The 21,070-nt window shown below is 44.2% G+C and overlaps 1 protein-coding gene across 1 annotated transcript; it reads left to right on the top strand.

The window, feature by feature from the left end:
- Nucleotides 1-8,264: 8,264 nt before the first annotated feature.
- Nucleotides 8,265-20,154, top strand: Pak1ip1 (PAK1 interacting protein 1). Its single transcript, XM_021180128.3, has 10 exons — nucleotides 8,265-8,661; nucleotides 11,919-12,081; nucleotides 15,157-15,277; nucleotides 15,352-15,426; nucleotides 16,022-16,074; nucleotides 16,351-16,496; nucleotides 16,580-16,677; nucleotides 18,292-18,391; nucleotides 19,474-19,597; nucleotides 19,705-20,154. The coding sequence occupies exons 1-10, from the start codon at nucleotides 8,578-8,580 to the stop codon at nucleotides 19,887-19,889; spliced, it is 1,149 nt and encodes a 382-aa protein (XP_021035787.1). The 5' UTR covers nucleotides 8,265-8,577; the 3' UTR covers nucleotides 19,890-20,154.
- Nucleotides 20,155-21,070: the final 916 nt, after the last annotated feature.

Below are 21,070 nucleotides of genomic sequence, written 5' to 3'. Positions count from 1 at the left end.
CAGGTCTAAGCTATGGTTTGTATTGTTAAGATCGATTCTCTGTATGGGAGGATGGCCTCAAACTCAAGGTCTTCTGTCTCAGAGGTCCTGGGTGCTCCTGCCATGGCTTTATAAGGTTTTAATTTTTTTTAATTAAAAAAATTTAGAACCAAAAGGGTAATAAAGCAAGAGTATGCACGCTTTAACATGCATATATATCCTCTGATGTTTTCTTAGTGATTAAAAAATATTTTAGTGTGTGTGAGCCCATGTGTTTCTCTGCTCCATCCACATGCATGCAGGAGCCTGTGGGGTCAAGAAGTGGGCCTTGAACCCCTGGAGTTCAAGGTGGTTGTGAGGTTCTGTGCTGGAGCTGAGACACTGTCTTAGTCAGGGTTTCTATTCCTGGGCAAAACATCATGACCAAGAAGCAGGTTGGGGAGGAAAGGGTTTATTCAGCTTACACCTCCACACTGCTGTTCATCACCAAAGGAAGTTAGGACTGGAACTCAAACTGGTCAGATAGCAGGAGGCCATGGAGGGATGTTACTTACTGGCTTGCTTCCTCTGGCTTGCTCACCTTGCTTTCTTATAGAACCAAGACTACCAGACCAGAAATGGCACCACCCACAAGGGGACCTCCCCCCTTGATCACTAATTGAGAAAATGCCTTACAGCTGGATCTCGTGGAGGCATTTCCTCAAGGGAGGCTCCTTTCTCTGTGATAACTCCAGCCTCTGTCAAGTTGACACAAAACTAGCCAGTACAGACACTGAACCTGGGTCCTCTGCAAAAACAGAAAACATTCTCAAGCCATTTCTTCAGCCCCCTCTTCCTGATTTCCTAAGGATCTCACAAGTCCTCACTTGCTAAGGCCATAATAATTATTGCATCCACTCTCCCCTGTTGGTAGGCTCAGACTCAGTGGTCTCTATGCCACTTACCCAATAAAAGTTACGTTACCCCCTTTGACAAGTGTTGGTGAATAACGTTTTCTCTAACATTATGAAGGCCTGGTCTGAGTGTCTGTGGACTCCTTCCTGTGCTAAATTGCCCTGCTGCCAGGGTCACTTAACTGAACAGAGGTCTATGTAAGCCACTGTGGCTTCCGTTGTTTCATTGAATTCAACACAAGTCCTGACTCCTTAGACTCCAACAAACATTAGGGATTTTTTTTATATTTTAAAAAAGGGGGGGGGGAAGGAGGAGGAATGACAGAGGAGGTGGAGGGAGAGGAGGAGGAAAAAGAGAAAGAGGACTGGAGAGAGATGGCTCAGAGGTTAAGCACTCTGGCTGCTCTCCTAAAGGACCCCTGTTCTATTCCCAGAACCCACACAGCAGCTCACAACTGTCTATAGCTCCAATTTCAAGGGATCTGACATCCTGACATAGACATAAATGCAGGCAAAAGGGGCTGGCAAGATGGCTCAGTGGGTAAGAGCATGGACTGGTCTTCTGAAGGTCCTGAGTTCAAATCCCAGCAACCACATGGTGGCTCACAACCACCCATAACGAGATCTGGTGCCTTCTTCTGGTGTGTCTGAGGTCAGCTACAGTGTACTCACATATAATAATAAATAAATCTTTAAAAAAATGCAGGCAAAAGTTCACGAAAATAAATATAAAATAAAAAGAAGAAAAACGTAGCTGGGTGTGGTGGTGCACGCATTTAATTCCAGCACTTGGGAGGCAGAGGCAGGCGAATTTCTGAGTTCAAGGCCAGCCTGGTCTACAGAGTGAGTTCCAGGCCAGCCAGGACTACCCAGAGAAACCCTGTCCAGGGCTGCAAATAAACGATTTGAGGCTGAAATCAGGAATGTGCAGACTGAACATCATGAAGGTCATCAGGAGGCTGAGGAAGCGGGGAGCGGCCAGTGAAACAAAAGGCTTTGAGCAGGGATCCTGGAGAAAATGGGGTATTTTGAGGCCTTGGAGGTTAAGATGACAAGGGTGGCCTTTAATCCCAGCACTTGTGAGGGAGAGGCAGGCGGATTTCTGAGTTCCAGGACAGCCTGGTCTACAGAGTGAGTTCCAGGACCACCAGGGCTACACAGAGAAACCTTGTGTCAAAAAAAAAAAAAAAAAAAGACAAGGGTGGGCTCAAAAATATTGCTTCGCTCTTTTCCCAAATGCAAAACTAACGAAGATCAGCTGGCTCGATCGAGAACACAAAACAAGCTCTTTGTGTGTGTTAGCGACCAGGGAAGACGTCCACAATCTGCTTTAACCCAGAAATGCAAAGGGACCAGACATCTCTGGGAATACAGCTATCGCTACTCAGCCCCCACAGTCCTAGAACCTATCGGAGTTGCCACCTTCCCTGTGGAAGGAGGAAGGTGAATAAGTGGCACTATTACACTCTTGTGAGTTTTCTGAATTGGGCTAACTTCCTCCACTCTATCTTACCACTGCTATTGAAAGAGGAACAACTGTTGTTCAAAAAGGAATGCAGTCAACTCTCTCTCTCTCTCTCAGCAAATCAAACAAAGCCAGGTCCTCACTAAATATTTGCTGGACGCATAAACGAATGAAGGTTTGGCTCAAGTGCAAAGAGCTTTGCAATCAATCAAGCACAACAAAAACCCTGCCGGTGTGTTACTGATCTCCCAACAGTTGGTTTGCTCCTTGAATACTTCAGTTCTCACACTGGGATTAAGTGGCCATTTACAGCCTGTTTTGAGAAAACAGGAGGTCTTAGGAGAAGTATGCCCCGTTTGGATCTAGTGGAACGGGTATATTATTCCGCAGTGGTTTGCTTCAGACAATGAGTCCTGCAACCTGAGCTAGTGAAGACCGTGCTGATCTGGCAGGGAGTGAAATGAAAAGCTGCAGCTTTGTTCTCTGTGAATGAGAAAGTTCAAGGTCAAGAGTGTGTAAGACACAGGATCTGCAATTGGCTGCCCCTTAGTTGTGTGGCTTTGAGACATCACGTTCCTGGGTGTGTTTCAGCATTTATAACCTAAGACCAAATTAGAGTACTGTGCTTTGGACTTTATTCTTTTTTAGCCTTAACTCTATCATGGATTTTTCTTTTTCTTTCTTTCTTTCCTTCTTTTTTCCCTTTCTCTTTGAGACAGGTTTCTCTGTGTAGCCCTGGCCTTCTGAAACTTGCTCTTTAGACGAGGCTGGCCTCAAACTCGGAGATTCACCTGCCTCCCAAGTGCTGGGATTAGAGGTGTGGACCATCACTACCCTGCAGGATTTAAAAATTTTTTTTGATGGCACATTAGTACATAAAAATATATTTAAAAGTGTAAAATCCAATTTTACTTCATTGAAGCAGTAATCGCATTAAAAAGATCAATTAAATTTTTATCAGTGTTCTCCAAAAATTTAGATTCACAAATTTCCATAAAATTTTAAGGAATTAAATTCCCTTGACATTTACCAGTGCACCCTCACCCACCCTCTTACTTAACTTTTGACTCACATATTCTTAAATCTTCTGAGCTCTGTGGTTGATGAATTTCTAAGGCAGTTTTTGTTTCCTTTTGTTAAAAGCACTGTGAGACCTCCACTTAATGACTTCTATCCTAGAGCCAACCATGTTCTTTGATTCCTGGTTGGAGCAGAAGACTTTGTCAAATCACAAAACTCTCCTCTAAAACGTAAGCAAGCCCATGTGTGATATTCTGGCACTAACAGATTCCAGTCTAGGATAGATTTACAGGAGCTTTGCATCTTGACTAGTGCCCACACGAAGCCCATCATATCAAACCAGTATAGACTTTCTTCACAGGAACCTAGCCTCAGTTGCTTGTTAGATGCCTTATAGCCAATTAAACGACAACCCACAGGTTATTTAAAGAACTATAAAACTATACTGTAGTTAATTACATCACTCCTCTTTTTTGTTTTTCCTTTTTTAAACAAAGACCACTTGATCACGTATCCTGGAGTTCCCAGAACCTGATTTGATTTTGGAAGCAGCTCAACTTGCAAATTATGGCATTATGTTGTTGTTGCAGTGTATGTGTGTGTGTGTGTTGGGGGAGGGGGAGTATTAACACAGAATCTCATTCCAAAGCTGGCTCTGACTTCCTGGTTCTCTTGCCTCTACATCCCAAGTGCTGAGATTACAGGTGTTTTTGTTTGTTTTGTTGAAGGATCGAAGGCTAAGACAGGATCTCCAGGAGCCTGGGCTTCCCTAGAACTGTATCCCTTTGTACTCCTTTGTACTGGGTACCCTCCTTTATTTCACTGACCGCAATAATCACTTATTGCTTGTTAAAACTTTAAACTGGAGAACTTGCCAAACAAAACAACCACACCTCGAAATTATCCAGATCCAAAGTCTATGCATTCCAGTGAACTTTTATAGTTAGAATAGCTGCTTTGGCCCGGTGGTGGTGGCGCATGCCTTTGATCCCAGCACTTGGAAGGCAGAGGCAGGCAGATTTCTCCATTCTAGGCCAGCCTGGTCTACAAAGTGAGTTCCAGGACATCCAGGGCTATACAGAGAAACCCTGTCTCAAATAAACAAACAAACAAACATAAAGCTGTTTTGAAGTTATGAAACTTCACACTGGATTTTACACTTTCAAATACAATTTTATGCATTTACATGTCTCCAAACCCAGAAAATTCATGATAGTTAAAACTAGAAAGACAATTATTTTTATATCTTGTCGTGATCTAGATGTCCATTATTAGTATTTAGCTTTTCCTCATTACCTAATGTTCTTTTCCTTTCTACACGGCACAGTACACCCGTATGTACATTTGTATAAATAGATACATATACACATATATGCTATGATACACATGAGAACATAAGGGTTTTCCCCTAAGATTGTGTCTTTGCTTAATATTATATATTCTAAGCCCATCTCTTTTCTTGCAATATTTTATTTCATTTTTTTCATAGAGCCAAAGTGTTCCATTCTATATGGCTTCCTTGTAATAGAAAATAAAGTACCAAATAAACATGTGGGTTCAAATGTTTCTGTGGTAGGGTATGGAGGGCCCCTGGTGTATTCCCAGGATCGAAATTGTGGGTCCATATGGTAATTATATTTTAATTTTTTGAAGACTCTCCACATGGATTTCCATAATGGTTGTATTGATTTGCACCAAACGGCCCGTAGGTGAAGTTCTCCTCTCCTCATCCTCTCAATCTTTGTCTTCAGATTCTTGATGACACGTATTCCGACTGGGAGGAGACAGTATCTCTAACTTCAGTTGGCTTTTCTCTAATGTTGAACACTTTAAAAAAGTTAGTGGTCATTTTTTTTTCTCTTGAAAACTGCCCAGTTAATTTGCTGCTCTGTTGATTGGCAGTTCTATTTCCTTGGTATTTAATTTCAGAGGTTTGTAACTTCTGAGTATTGGCCTCCTGTCTGGACTGTAACTTCTGGGTATTGGCCTCCTGTCTGGACTGTAACTTCTGAGTATTGGCCTCCTGTCTGGACTGTAACTTCTGGGTATTGGCCTTCTGTCTGGACTGTAACTTCTGGGTATTGGCCTCCTGTCTGGACTGTAACTTCTGAGTATTGGCCTCCTGTCTGGACTGTAACTTCTGGGTATTGGCCTTCTGTCTGGACTGTAACTTCTGGGTATTGGCCTCCTGTCTGGACTGTAACTTCTGGGTATTGGCCTCCTGTCTGGACTGTAACTGGTAGATTTCTCTCCCATTCTGTGAGCTGTTCACTCTGAGAGCTTCCTTTGTTGTGCAGAAACTTTTGATTTCATGTGTCCTGTTAATAGTTCCTGGGATACTGGTGTTCTTTTCAGAAAGTTCTGGACTACATCAAAAGTACTTGAAAAGTATTCTGGCTGGGCAGTGGTGGCACACGCCTTTAATCCCAGCACTTGGGAGGCAGAGGCAGGTGGATTTCTGAGTTCGAGGCCAGTCTGGTCTACAGAGTGAGTTCCAGGACAGCTAGGGCTACACAGTGAAACCCTGTCTCAAAAAAAAAAACATAAAAAAAAGTATTGTTTTTTTCCAGATTATCATCACTTTTTGTTGTGAATTCTTTGATCTGTTTTGAATTGCTTTTTGTAGAAGGTGAAAAGTATGAATGAATCTAGTTTCATTCTTATGCAAGCAGATCTCCAGTTTGCTAGTACCGATTAATGAATGTTATCTTTTTCCCCCAAAGCATATTTGTTGGTTCCCTTGTAAAAATCAAGTGGGCGTTTCCTCACCATTTAATTTCCAGGTCCTCCATTCCTTTAGTCTGACTGTTTTTACACCAGTACCAGGCTGCCGTTATCACTAATAAAGTATAATTTGAGGTCAGGAGTTATAATTCTCCTTGCTGTGTTCTTATTTCTCAGGATTGCTTTGTCTATTTGTGATAGCCCCCTCATTTCTGGTTCCATATGAATTCTTGCATTTTTCTAAATTCTTGAACTATGATATCAAAATTCATATTATAACTCTGTAGATTAATTGCAGTAGGACAGCCATTTTCACAATACTAATTCCACCAAGCCACCAGGAGCATGGGAGATCTTTAGGTAACTTTCTCCAAGAAAGATTAGGGAAATTAACGAAATGGAGATGGGGAACTTTTAGCAATCACACTTCCTCTGTTGTAATTTTAAAATACCTGCACTTGCTGGGCATGGTGGTACACGCCTTTAATCCCAGCACTTGGGAGGCAGAGGCAGGTGGATTTCTGAGTTCGAGGCCAGCCTGGTCTACAAAGTGAGTTCCAGGACAGCAAGGGCTATACAGAGAAACCCTGTCTCGAAAAACAAAAACAAAAAAACAAAACAAAAAACAAAAAAGCAAAACAAAACAAATACCCGCACTTATATTTCTCCAACAGCAGCTGGTATTACCCTGGTGGTAATAGGGGGTGGGGCGCTTCCAGGAACAATAGGGTAAATAAACCACAGGGTTCTTAAGCAGTTTTACTCATCCCCCCCAACCCCATTTTTTTTTATATGATTACTATTGCATTAAAATGAGTATGACCCAACGTAAACCGTAACACACCATGTATGGACAAGATGAGACTTTTCACTTTATTCCAAGCTAAGGAGACATGTTCCAACTTTAGTGGTTCTCTGGAGAAAATGATTAACATGCTCAGGACAACTTAGCAATACCTGGAGATAAATTAAGTAACACAAGGGTTGCAAGTGGAATAGCCCAAACTGGAATAGCCTTTCCACAATTGAAAAATCATCAAAACGCCCAAAGTCAAATTAATTACTTCCCCCCATACTCAAGCAAAAGAGGCTGTGTAGACAATTTGCAGCCTTAGAGAACAAGTGTTTGGAAACAAAGTCTAAGCACTTAAGAACTCCATTAATTCACAGGCCTGTGTGAAGATCAGACATAAGCACCAACCCACCCGCTTTGACGTATGCACTCATCCCTGACCCTGCCTAAAGAGAGAGGAAAAAAGGATGTTATTGCTTTCATTAACCTCTGCACCCCCCTCCCCCTTTAAAGATTTATTTATCTTTATGCATATGAGTACACCACCATTGCTCCCTTCAGACACAGCAGAAGAGGGCACTAGACCCCATTACAGATGGTTGTGAGCCACCATGTGGTTGCTGGGAATTGAACTCAGGACCTCTGGAAGAGCAGACGGTGCTTCCAACCGCCTAGCTATCTCTCAAGCCCTGCACTTTGTCCCTTAACTCGGGTAGAGATGTAGCCACTGTCCTCCTCCCTCAAGACAAATCTTTTTTCCTGTACCGTAGGTCAGCACATGGCCAGTCTGATTAGATACAAGAAGCCAGTAGACAAGAAGGGCTGAGGAGATGGACGGCTTGCCTGCAGGCGGGACACGGACTGGCAGGCCCCGGCTCGCAATCCAGCGAGGGGACACTGCCAACTCCGGGTCCCGCGAGCCCTGACCGTCCCCGGGCCGACCCTAATCCGCTCTCTCTCGGCACGAAAACAAAACCCTTTGCTTGTGATCCGAGCCATGGGGAAGCTGCAGGAGGAAAACGGGTGCAAGAAGGCGCCAGGCTGGGCGACGAGACTGGCTGCAAATAAGAAAATCATAGTTAATCCCAGCACTCGGGAGGCAGAGGCAGGCGGAGCTCTGAGTTCGAGGCCAGCCTGGTCTACAGAGTGAGTTCCAGGACAGTCAGGGCTACACAGAGAAACCCTGTCTTGAAAACAAAACAAAACAAAACAAAACAAAACAAAACAAAACAAAACAAAACAAAACAAGAAAATCATAAATGGAGGAAATGCATTCCGGATCCCCAAATCACAGCAACCCTCCAGGAACTACAAGGGTCGCCTAGACAACCGCAGGCCACCGGAGCCGGAAGTGGACCCGCCCCTTCCTTAGGCGCGCCGGACGTTGAGGCTTCCGGGGAGAAGTTCCCTCCCATTTCCCAAGGCCGGCGGAGCCCACGGCTTCCCAGGACTTGCCTGCTTGACACAACTTTTCTTTCTCTCTGCTCTGAGAGCCTCCTCCCGCGGCTTCCTTCCTTAAGCTCGTCGCAGGAGGGTCACGTGACGTCCGAGCGCGTCCTCCGTTATTGCCATTTGCAGGCGCCTAAAAGGTGCCCCCGGGCGGTGACGTATAACTCCCGCGCCGGCTGAGGAAGGGAAGGGCCAGCCTCCGCAGCCATCGGGTCTCCACGCCGGCGTCTCCTGCCGGGCACGAGTGCTGCGGAATGGAGCTGGTCGCCGGCAGCTACGAGCAGGTCCTGTTTGGGTTCACGGTACAGCGCGGGCCGGCGAGGAGTGGCCATCAGGAGGTGAGGCAGCGCGAGCCCCGGGGCTGCGGGGGACGGGCGGGCTGGTCCTTCCGGGGCAGGCCCGTGGAGGCTGTTGTTTATCGCTGGGTCTCTATGGGTCTTGGACGGCGGACTTTGTTGGAAAACGGACAGGTTTATGCAGCTAATCCCAGCTCTCGAGAGGTTGAGGCAGGAGGAGAGTGAGCTCAGAGCTTGTGTGGAAAGATCCTGCTCTTTACAGAGTAGAGGCTTCTCAGAATTGAAATAATATTTACTTGTTATAGTAGATAAAATGTCTACAGTCGGTAACGAAGAATGTTCATCTCAGTCGGGAGTGGATGAATGGCTGCCAGAGGAGGTTGGGGCCAACGTAGGGAGGTGACGGAGAGAGGAGGGCTAATGCTTGCAGAAATGAAGTTTGATGGGAGGAATGACTGATTGGTTTTTTTTGTTTGTTTGTTTTGCCTTGAAAGGTAACTATAGTTGACAGCATTAATTGTATATTTTAAACTAGCTACTACAGAGTATTTTGAATGTTCAGCTCAAAAACATGGCACATAGTTGAAGGGGTTGCCTTTTTCATATCTGATCTATGTATGCATTCAAATATCCCATTGTGCTCCATAAATATCTACAGTTATTATCTGATAATTTAAAAGGTTAAGAAAAACCTTAAAGCATTCTCAAGGCATGAAAAAATAAGGTGTGCATTTAAGCTGACAATTATTGTAGTTCTTAAAGTTCTAATGTAAAAATAACTTCACCTTTCACTGAGTTTCTGTCCTGATTAACAAACTACTATAGGACTGGAGACATGACTCAGCGGTTACGAGCACTGGCTGTTCTTCCAGAGAGTCCCAGCACCGACACGGCAGCTCACAACGTTTGTTAACTCCTGTTCCAAGGGATCTAATATCCTCCTACAGGCATACATACAGTCAAAACACCAATGTACATAAAATAAAAATACATAATACACAAAAGAACTACTACAGCTGGCCTGGGATGAAGAAAGTGACGCAGATTCACTGTTTATTGTCCACCTACTGTGGGTAGGGCGAAAGGTTCCAGAGGTGTGAGCCCTGCTCTTGTGGCCTTCTTGGTTGAAGGGATGGTGAACAAGAGAAGAGAGAAACACATGGAGGTTAAGTGTAGCACAGTATGAAATTTATTTTTGTCAAGTATGGCAAGAAGATACAGGTAATTGCCAACATAGTAGTCAGACAGTAAAGGGGATTAGAAGTGTCATCTATCAGTGCAGTGGCCCCACCCATAATCCCAGCACTCAGGAGGCAGAGGTAGTCGGATCTCTGAGTTCCAGGACAGCCTGGTTTACACAGAGAAATTCTGTCTTGAAAAACCAAAAAAGAATGATTATTTCTTGAACATTTCTACTTATCACGTACTAATCTGTTTTGTTGAAAATTCCTGAGTGCCTGTTGTGGTTGGGTTTCTCTCTCCTTTCTTTCTTTCTTTCTTTCTTTCTTTCTTTCTTTCTTTCTTTCTTTCTTTCTTTCTTTCTTGGTTTCTCCTTCCTTCCTTCCTTCCTTCCATCCATCCATCCATATACATAAGTGCACTGTAGATGTTTACAGACACATTAGAAGAGGGCATTGGATCCCTTTACAGTTGGTTTCGAGCCACCACGTGGTTGCTGGGAATTGAATTCAGGACCTCTGGAAGAGCACTGAGTCCTCGTAACCTCTGAGCCATCGCTCCAGCGCATGGTTGGGGTTTCTTTAGTATACTCATTCCAGATGTACAGCAACCCTGAGACTGATACAACCATTCTCATTTTATAGATGAACATTTGGGAGGTTCATAGGGCAATAGACGCTCAAGGCCTCATGGTTTGTGAATACGACATGTCAAGGTCCTCCAGATGTTCCCCAGGCTTATGCTGTTAACAGTTCCAGGTGCTGCTTCTAAATCCAGCCAGTAACCAGCATAACCAGTATTACATATATTACATAAATATGTAATCTGAACAGTGCTTTGACATAAAGCTGTAACGTGTTTGAATCAGGTGGCTCATGTCTGTAATCAGGAGGCTGAGGCAGGAGGATTCAGTTTAAAATTTGGGCCAGCTGTGGTGCACATGTATTTAATCCCAGCACTTGGGAGGACAGTCATAGCTACAAAGTGAGGCCCTGTCTCACAGGGCGAGGCGGGGAGATGGTGGTGAAGGGGCGGGGGAGAGAGAAGGTGAGAAGAGGGCGAGGGCTAGAGTGAAAGAAACTTAAAAGTATGACCATAACAACCATTGTGTCTTGACTGAAAGGAGACCTGTCGCTCCTGACTAATGAATGGACTATCTGCTCCTATAGTTCTTTTTTTTCTTTTTAAGATTTACTTATCTATTATATGTAAGTGCACTGTAGCTGTACTCACACACTAGAAGAGGGTGTCAGAGCTCGTTACGGATGGTTGTGAGCCACCATGTGGTTGCTGGGATTTGAACTCAGGACCTTTGGAAGAGTAGCCAGTGCTCTTAACCGCTGAGCCATCTCTCCAGCCCTCCTATAGTTCTTTAAGGTGTGATATGTAGTGATTAACTTTAAAGTAGAGAGCTTTGCTGGTTGGTTTTGGTTTTGAGTTTGTTTGGTTAATAAATTTTCTCTTGTAACTCCTTCCATTTGAAGAGTGCTGCATGTGTGTGCGTGCCTTCTCCTGTTCTTTGTACTGATCCAGTCATGATTCTCAAACCAGAAGTATACAGTAAAGAGAGTCTGGTTCCCGAGCCGTATTACTAGCAGTTCTCTCGGGCTCACGGTAGTACTTAGGAAAATATGCCCTTATGGTCCTATTTTTTCCTTATAGGGCATATGTTTATTTCTGTGTAGCGTCACATTAACTTGTTTTCTATCTCTTTCCTTAAAGTGGAAGTTGTATTTGAATACAGACCCCTGTTTTTTGCTTTTTTCTACTACCCATAGTGGTATCAAGCACATAGAATAGAATAGTTACATAGACATAGAAAAAGGAGCAGTTGTTATTGGAATTAATCCACATCAAAAAGTTGAACATTTGAACGAATGACTGATGTGGAAGTCTATGGCCGTCTACATTACCGGGATCTGGAGGTGTGTTACTGAGTTCACGTCCTCTCCTTACGCTCCTTAGTCAGGTCTTTGGCCCTCTTGGTCCTCTAATCTGTGTATTAGTACATAGTTTTCTCCCCTCGCAGGATCCACTGCTTGCTTTGATGGGTAGCGGCACTGTATTCTCAGAGAGCCGTGATGTGACTGTGCTGTTGATGATGTCCCCTTCCTTCTCAGACATGGACTCCTGTGGCTGACTTCACTCACCACTCGCACACTGCCTCACTCTCGGTGCTGGCAGCCAACAGTCGCTATGTAGTCTCTGGCAGCAAAGATGAGACAATTCACATTTATGACATGAAAAAGAAGGTGGAGCATGGGGCTCTGGTGTATCACGCTGGTAAGTTTGTCTCAGTGCTCTGTTGCTGCGAAGAGACGCCATGATCGAGGCATCTCTTATAAAAGAGAGTGTTCAGTTTTTTGAGGGCTTAGTCCGTTATGGGAGGGGAGACATAGAGAGGCGGGGGGTGGGGGAGGGAGCGAGGTGTCTTTGCAGGCTTTCTGGCTGGCAGGGAAACAAAGAGTGAACTGCAGCTCAGCATGGTTTAGGTAACTGGTGCTGGGCCAAACTATGAGAATCCGGTACCAGCTCATTTATTTTAGCCATATTTCAGCACAGAAAATTTTTGAAAAAATTTTTTTTGTCAACAGTTAACTTGGTCCCATGTGTGCAACTAAGCTTGAGACATGTTTACATTGGAGATGTTTACAAAGTCAACATAGCTTCTTCCATAAGATGGTTCTGTTGACTTAGAATCAGTGCTCAAGTTTAGAGCCTAGGGAGAATGACTGAGTTGAACACAAGCCCTGTGGGAGTCAGGACTGGGTTCGCCCTAAGAGAGCATAGAGGTCACTCGGGCTGTAGGACAGCACAAGTGACATCTCTGACAAGGGCGAGTTCTCTGGCCTAGGAGTAATGCTCAGGTTTTGGGGAGTGGGGAGAGTCTGGGATAAACAAGCATGATATTCCTGGGATACAGCAGAGCCTGGCTCAGCAAGTAGCAAAGCATTTCCAGGCTGTGAGCTGCATTCCCCAGCATTCCAGGAGAGTAGCCACATGCCTTCCTTTGGCGAGATAAGCTCTGTGTGGGCACAGGGACTTTTCATCCTCCACAATGGGGCTGTAGCCAGAACTTCATATCCTGACCTGCAGGCAGCAGAGACACGGGGCCTTTCAAAGTCCACTCCCTTTGACATAGCTTCTACTCCTCCTCATTCTTCTCAAACCATTCTACTCCCAGTTGACTAAGCAGTCAAATGTATGAGCCTAGGGGTTGGGGACGTTCTTCTTTAAGCCATCCCAAAGTTGTAGCCTTTCAGACACGTGGGGGTGTCATCACTTTATAGTTGAGTTCAGTTGACTGTTTGGTCAACGTCTCTCCTGTGTCCAGAGTCTGTGATGGGAGATAGAGAAATTGTATCGGGTAGGGTTTCTGCTGCTGTGAAAATACACCGTGATCACAGCAATTCTTATAAAGGAAAACATTTAATTGGGGATGGGTTACGGTTCAGAGGTTTAATCTGTTTTTGTCATGGCTGGAAGCATGGTGGCATGCAGGCAGATATGGTGTTGGAGAGGTAGCTAAGGCTTTCTACATGTGGCAGGCAGCAGGAAGAGAGTAACACTGGGCCTGCCTTTAGCACTTGAAACCTCAGAGCCCAGGGACACACTTCTTGCAAACAGTGCCACTCCCTATGAACCATTGAAGCCACACACAAGTGAAGGAAGAATGTGTTCCTTATCCTGAGGTCGCTTTCCTATGAGGCAGGGCGGTGGCTGGCTTTTCTGTAGTCACATGCACCTGCAGTCTAAGCATGCTTACCACAGAGGGCCTGAGGTGTGCCAGAGTAAGATACAGAGGAACAAAGGTCATTGGAACTGAGGCCAAGGAGGAGGAATGATGCACATGACTATGCAAAGTTGCACAATATAGAGGCAGATCAAGGGATGAAAAGATAGAGCTTTTAATGGCATATTTCATGTAACAGAGATGAAAGTTAAGGCAGAGGAGAACTCAGTATTAATTCTTTTTGTACTTAGCTTGAGGAACTTGGCCAGAGTTTCTCCCATAAAGAAAGGCATATTAAACTAGGACCCTTTCTTTCCCTTTAATGTTTTGAGTATTGGTTTCAAGGATTTAAATTGGAATGATAGATACTTGCTTCTAATAGTGTTGTAAAGCAGCTTTGCCAGGTGCCTTGCTCTTCAGCTGAAGCTACATGCAAGGTGTTACACACTCAACAGTTAGAAAGGACTTAGAGGGGATGCATACGTAGGGACCCTGCTCTCCTCCCTTGCTTGTTCTTTTCAGATAGTAATGGATAAGTTCTTGTCTAGGGAGTAGGTGCGAGTCATGGGTAGAGGGACCAGACGTGAGGAAGTAGAATTACTAGAGAGGATGACAGGAGGTGAATAGATGGAAACAGTGACCCAGGGGTTTTCATTACATTCTGCAGAGGACCAAATGGACAATGTTGAGGCTTTGTGGACCTTATGTATGGCCCATGTTACAATCAGCCATCTCTGCACAAGCTGTGTGTTCTAGGAGGGTGAACTGTGGCTGCTATCCAGAAGCACTGTGTTTATAAAAACAGACCTCTAAGCCAGTTCACACAGACTTCAGAGGCACCATAAAGGTGAAGTTGTGGTTTGAACTGCTTTGTGGTCAGAAGTTTGTAGTGTTCTTCCACCCTCTTTTGCCTTTTAATACATGATCAGGGAGAGGAAGTCTTGGGAGAATAAGGCTTCAGTTGGTGGTGGGAAGCGAAGGTTCTGAAGTGATCAAGGAAGATTTGTTAGCCATAGAGCTGGAAAAGTAACATTTTATAGCATTGCTAATTCTGATGGCAATAAATGAGAATAATACAGATATAAACCACCGCTCAGCATCAGTAGTGATTGGACAGGTGGCTCAAACTTAGAAAGTAGGAGGGGCTCGGTGTACTGAAACATTTGCATAAACTTAAAGCTGCATTCTTTGTTTTTGTTTGTTTGGGTATTTTTGTTTTTGTATTTTCAAGACAGGTTTTCTCTGTATAGCCCTGGCTGTCTGGAACCTGCTCTGTAGACCAGGCTGGCCTTGTCTCAGAGATTTGCTTGCTTTGGGATTAAAAGCATAACCCAGCGCTGCTCAGCTTAAAGCTGCTGCTTTATGCTGGAGTTCTAGCCCCTCCTTAACATGTACAGAGGCTCTTGAGTTTAGTCTCTCAGAGCCACCAAAACAAATGAAACTGTTGGTTTTAATATGAAAAACTTGAATTCTTTACCTAAACTTTAAGGTGTGATTCTGTAGTACCCCAAGGTGTTGGCTTTGTTTTTGTTGAACATGGGTCTTGTGTGTGCTCGTCAGAGCCACTTCCAAACTATCCATCTTCCTGAGCTTCCAGTCATTTTGCCTGTCTTGCTTTTTCACAGGCACAGTAACTTGCCTGAAATTCCATGGCAGCCGGTTCTTAATCAGTGGGGCAGAAGACGGCTACATCAGTATCTGGGATGTGAAGAGATGGGAGTGCCTGAAGTCCATTAAAGCTCACAGGTGAGGCTACGTGCTCCTGTTGGCATTCTTGCAGAACCACTCGAGCCGAGGGCTAACTGTCAGTTTCCTTTTAGGGGACATGTCACTTTCCTTTCTATCCACCCGTCTGGCAAGTTGGCTCTGTCTGTTGGCACCGATAAAACATTAAGGTAAGTTATAATCTTTGTTCATGTAGCTTAGTAATACCAAAATACTGTTCCCATGCGGTTCCAACATACTACCATTTCCGTGTAGTGCCCAAGTTTTCAGCCATTTAAGTTACTGTAGTAACAGGAGCCAAATAGAAAGTCAGTGAACCGTTTCATAACGATGGTGTCGAAACGATCTGTACTGACCAGGCGAGGCGGTGAACGTGTTTAACCCCAGCACTCAGGGGCCAGAGGCATACTGATCTATGTGAATCTGAGGCAAGCCTGGTCTATATAACAAGTTCCAGGCCTAGACCCTGTCAAAAAAGAAAAAAAAAGAAAAAGAAAAAAAGACAAACAGAAAGAAAAGGCCCAGTTATTGTAAGTTGAGGAGAGTGACCCTGAAGGGAAATGTTTTGTAGATGAAAATGTAATGGATAACAACACGTCTAAAGATTCAGGATGGGCTGAGCTTTAATCATGCTTGAAGACAAATACTGACAAATTGCTACAACGTAAATAGTGAAATTATCCCGTGTGGAGGAGACCTGTTAGCTTGAGTTTTGCCACTTAATGACATGATGATCATGCTGTAACCAAACCTCCTGTTTTGCAGAACATGGAATCTTATAGAGGGAAGATCAGCTTTCATAAAAAATATAAAGGAAAGTGAGTGTTTTGCATGTTTTACAATAACTAGCTAGACTATGAATGCATGCAGATACATTTTTACCTATTTTATTATTTTATGTGAATGGGTGTTTTGCCTGCATGTATGTTTGTGTGCTACGTGGATTCTTGGAACCTTGGGTGCCAACAGATGACATCAGATTCCCTGGAACTTGAATTCCAGATGGTTGTGAACTGCCATGTGGGTGCTGGAAATGGAGCCCAGGTTCCCCAGAAGAGGTCAGTGCTGGGCCATCTCACGTTGTTGCCTTGCAGATGCTCACATAGTGGAGTGGTCCCCAAGTGGAGGGAAGTACATAGTTGTTATGCAGAATAAAGTGGATGTCTATCGGCTGGGCACGGCGTCTGTGAGCGGCACCATCACAAATGGAAAGAGGATCTCTTCTGTTACCTTTCTCTCAGTGAGTTCCGGACAGCAGGGCTGGGCATTTTGAGGTGTCAGAATTCCTAAGGACATTCTAGGCATTGTCTTTCTTTTTCCTAGGACGCTGTCCTTGCAGTGGCTGGAGATGAAGAAGTTGTAAGGTTTTTTGACTGTGATTCCCTAGAGTGCCTCTCTGAATTCAGAGCTCATGAGAACAGGTATTCTTTCTTTTTAAGCAGTCTGTGTGTATCTGTGTGTTATAAGAAACAAGGATAACAAGTATGACACGTGTTTATTATTGCTGTCATCTAAGGAGATGATGGAAATGTTTCTTCCCCGGATTCCATAATGCGAGAGGGTTGGCACGACTGTGACGAGTTGTTTTGTACGTGAAAGTAACCGTTACACCTGAATAGCAAGCATGTTTGAGCGAAGCAAAAACTAAACAATATTGAGCGTTGATCCTGACCGCTCTCACCCCTTTTTCTCATTCCTCTGCTCACTTCCCCTTTCCCCTGCCGTTTTTCCCCATGGGAAAAAGGAACCATCGTTAGTGAGCTCCATCTCCAAGTGCTTGCTGTGTGTATAAGGGCTAGATACAGAGTCTCGGAGTAAGTGCTGGTATGTGGCCAGGACCATTCCACACTTAGGAAGACAGCTCTCAGAAACCTAGCTGGTGGGTGTTGAATGTGCCTGGTTTTTAGTATAATTTTTAGAAGGATAATAGCATACACCATTTTACTCCAGGGTGGCCCATCATCCTTGTCTCGAGTAAGTCTTAATTCTCGCTTTCTGGGAATGGTTGTTGTGAGAAACCTGTCTCTGTAAATATCCGGCCCTTCTGTCAGTGCACAGGCAGAGCTTCCCGGGTTAGGATGCAGGCTCATTTTAGGAAAGTGGCTTTCCATGTGTCCTGACAGTGCTGCCTCGCTGCTCGGTCAGTGATGAGCAGAGCAGACGGGAGCCTGGGCTCGCCTGGCTTACACTGCAGTTAGGAGGTGGCACTGTGTGAGCGTTACGTGAGTTTCATTCCCAGCCTGTTTTGTTTACTTAGAGAAAACTTGAAAGGCTGACAGGCCATAGATCCACCACTAGCTTACCATGTTACCTCAGTGGTAGTCTGTGCCCCATTTTTATTCCAGGCATTTCCTTTTCTGTGCTGTTTTAATCGTGTGACATGCATTTGTGACGTGTGTCTGAGGACACCCTTCAGTGTGCGTGGTTGTCAGGAGACAGTGCTGTGAGCTAGTTCTTTCCTTCCACATTCAACAGGGTTTTAGAGCTGAAGTCAGGGAGCCATTGGGCCAGTCCATCAATGTTATTCTAAGGTAAAAATACAGTTTTAAGGGTCTGGAAATAGCATGGTTTCACTTCCATTTGAAACATTTATCTAATAAAATGGAAGGTGAGTGGTGCGTTAGGCAATCCAGAAACTAAAAGTCAGCTTAGACTAGAAGTGGTGGTTGCCCTGGAGTTGGAGAAACCCATTCTTCTCTCTTCCTCTTCATGAGCCTGTAGTCGGCATCTTTCTGTCTGGATATGCCGTTGCTTAGTTACAGGCTTCATCTTGCATATCCTTATTTCCTAGATTCCAGAAGATAACCTGAGCATTTGTGGTTGTCACTTCACTTTTCTCTTTAGACATGGACAGCTTTTTTCACAGTTTGGTCTGAAAAGAACTCAGTGGGCATATGCAGCACTTTTTATTTATTATCTTACGCTACTGTTTATTGAAACACTTGAAACATCGATAAAGTGCAAGAGGCTGTTGTGGTTTTATGATATCACACGCTCTGGAAAAAGTGATCTCTGGCATTGATGTTTCTCCCTAGGGTAAAAGACATGGTCAGTTTTGAAGTCCCAGACCATCACGTTCTTGTCACAGCATCAAATGATGGCTTCATCAAAATGTGGACGCTTCCACAGGATAAGGTCAGTGTTCTCCCCGTTGTCAACACACTGCAGTGCAGGCTTGACTGGATTATAGTATGACACCTGATTTAATACTAAATCAGGTGTTAGCAGGGTGTTTGTTTAAGATTCATAAAAATAGATCCTCAAGCTTTTAAAATCTCTTCTAGTCATAACCTGTATTAGAGATGTAAAGATGGGTTATTGAAGAACTGACTGAGGCTGTGAGCTGATTAAGATCAGTCTGAGACGACCTGTTGCCCTTGCAGTCATGAAAACTTGGCTTGCTGTTTTTATGTATTTGGGTCATCTTTATCTTAATGATAAACACTAGTGAAGCCAGGCTTGGTGGCACAGGCCTTTAATCCCAGCACTCGGGAGGCAGAGGCAGGTGGATTTCTGAGTTCGAGGCCAGCTTGGTCTACAGAGTGAGTTCCAGGACAGCCAGGGCTACACAGAGAAACCCTGTCTCAAAAACAAAACAAAACAAAACAAAAAAAAACAAACCAACAACAAAAAAACCCAAAACACTAGAGAAAAAGATTGCCATTACTAAAAGTAATTTGAAAGGTCCTGATTGATTACGGAGCTACAGTAGTGTTGACCCAGATAACCAGACACTGAACTCCTTCTTCATGCTCCTTGTAGTCTCAGTTTGGAGTTCTTTATTCTCAACTCTGTGGATGTGGTTTGTTGAATGTCTATGTACAGCATAGTTTGTGTCCTCAGAATGTTACAGTTTCTGGATACTTTGAAGAAATTGAGCAGCCTAGCCAGAGCAATGATAAACTATGGTTGTCAGCTCCTCTGAGTGCCTCTATCTTTTGCTCAGGAAGACATAGGCTTGTCTCCCCTGACAGAGGGCTATGTTATGAGACACATTGTTGGTAATTTCATCAGTGCATTCACACAGACTCTGGTGGAACATTGTACTTAGTGTGGATCTGTAAACCTCGTGTGGTACACTCATCCTGACACTGACTATTGTAGGACTCAATGGGATACGGAAACTTCAATTTAGAATATTTGGTTATGGAACAAGAAAAACAGTTCAACACAAATTCTTCTGGGTTAAGTATAAGTTTTTTTCCCTTTTGTTTCAGAAAGGTCCTCCATCTTTGCTGTGTGAGGCCAACACTGGTGCCAGGCTGACATGTCTTACTGTGTGGTTAGACAGAGAGGCAAATGGAATGGAGAGCCTTCCTCCAGCAGCAGAGCCCTGCCCTGGTGAGTTAAGTTGATTGTTTAAAGACTGAGCAGGCTGTTGTTGAAGAGGCCAGATAGTGTCATTTGAGGGGAAGAAACAGTCCTTAATGCATTGTCTCATGTTTTAGACCAACCTAAGACAATCAAAAAGGAATCTGGTGACACACTTCAGGAAGAAACATCAGAACCTAACTCGGAGAAATCTGATGTAAGTGGTGACAGCAAGCAGCCAACAAAAGGAAATAGCCCAGTGACAGCCAAGAAGAGGAAAATGGCAAACATGTCGGAAAAGAAGAGAAAGAAGAAAATGTAACTCACGTGGCAAATCCCAGATTTCTCCTCCCTATCTGAATGTCCTTTTGACGGAATTCTCCATTTCCCTGTGAGAAAAAAATGTCTCCTTCCGTAGAAAATGTGCAGCTTAAGAAAAAGAACCACTCTTTAGGTGGTGCTTTGTTTTGTTAAATGATAAACGTTATTTTGGCAGATGGCATTTTATTATATATTGTAGTATATAGTGATTGTTTACTTTTTACTGTTCAGAGCAAGTAAAGATATGAAAATTGTATTTAAAATAATACAGAGCTTAATTACATTTATTTGGCGATGCTTGGGCTCAAGTCCAGACAGAGCCTTGCATGTGAGCTTTCTCTTTGCACCCTGATCAGTCCCCTGGCCTCTGGCCCCTGCTGCCTGCACAGACCTGTTAGTAAGTCTTTACCAGAAGTGGATGAAAGGGATTTTCCAGACAATCTGCTTCTAAGCCGCGAATAACAAGCAAATCTAAGGGCAAGAAGACAACACTTATCATAATTTGTCTTTCAGAGCATCAGTACCCACCTAAGCTAGTCTTAAACAGTCTCAGCTCACTTCCTTGTTGCCGTGTTGGCTCAGTGTCACCATAACCATTTGCTTCAGACTGGTGTTGGATAAAGGTGTGTCAGTGTGTGATGGTCTTAGAACAAGCCTAGCACATCACAGGTACTTAATGACCATGACCCGTGTCTTAGGGTTTCTATTCCTGCACAGACATCATGACCAAGAAGCAGGTTGGGGAGGAAAGGGTTTATTCAGCTTACACTTCCATGCTGCTCTTCACCACCAAAGGAGGTCAGGACTGAAACCCAAATCAGGAAGCAGGAGCTGATGCAGAGGCCATGGAGGGATGTTTCTTACTGGCTTGCTTCCCCTGGCTCGATCAGCTTGCTTGCTTATAGAACCAGCCCAGGGATGGCACCACCCACAATGGGCCCTCTCCCCTTGATCACTAATTGAGAAAATGCCTTATAGCTGGATCTAATGGAGGCATTTCCTCAAGGGGGGGGCTCCTTTCTCTGTGATAACTCCAGCTTGACTGTTGACAAACAAAACCAGCCAGTACAGCTTGTTAACATGACACATTGTCATCATAGTAAGGGCATATTTTGTCAAGTGGTGGTACACACCTAACACTTAGGAAGCAAACGGGCAGATCTCTGAGTTCAAAGCCAGCTT

The sequence above is a fragment of the Mus caroli genome, unplaced genomic scaffold (assembly GCF_978045245.1).
Source record: "Mus caroli unplaced genomic scaffold, Mus_caroli_1 scaffold_15, whole genome shotgun sequence".
NCBI classification, from domain to species: Eukaryota; Metazoa; Chordata; class Mammalia; order Rodentia; family Muridae; genus Mus; species Mus caroli.
Note: the sequence above shows the minus strand (reverse complement) of the source record. Positions and strands in the feature narration are given on the sequence as shown.

Coding starts and splice junctions, on each gene's coding strand:
- Pak1ip1 (XM_021180128.3), top strand. CDS start 8,578: ATGGAGCTGGTCGCCGGCAGCTACGAGCAGGTCCTGTTTGGGTTCACG. Junction 16,497..16,579: donor CTTCTGTTACCTTTCTCTCA/GTGAGTTCCGGA, acceptor TCTTTTTCCTAG/GACGCTGTCCTTGCAGTGGC. Junction 19,598..19,704: donor AGCAGCAGAGCCCTGCCCTG/GTGAGTTAAGTT, acceptor CTCATGTTTTAG/ACCAACCTAAGACAATCAAA.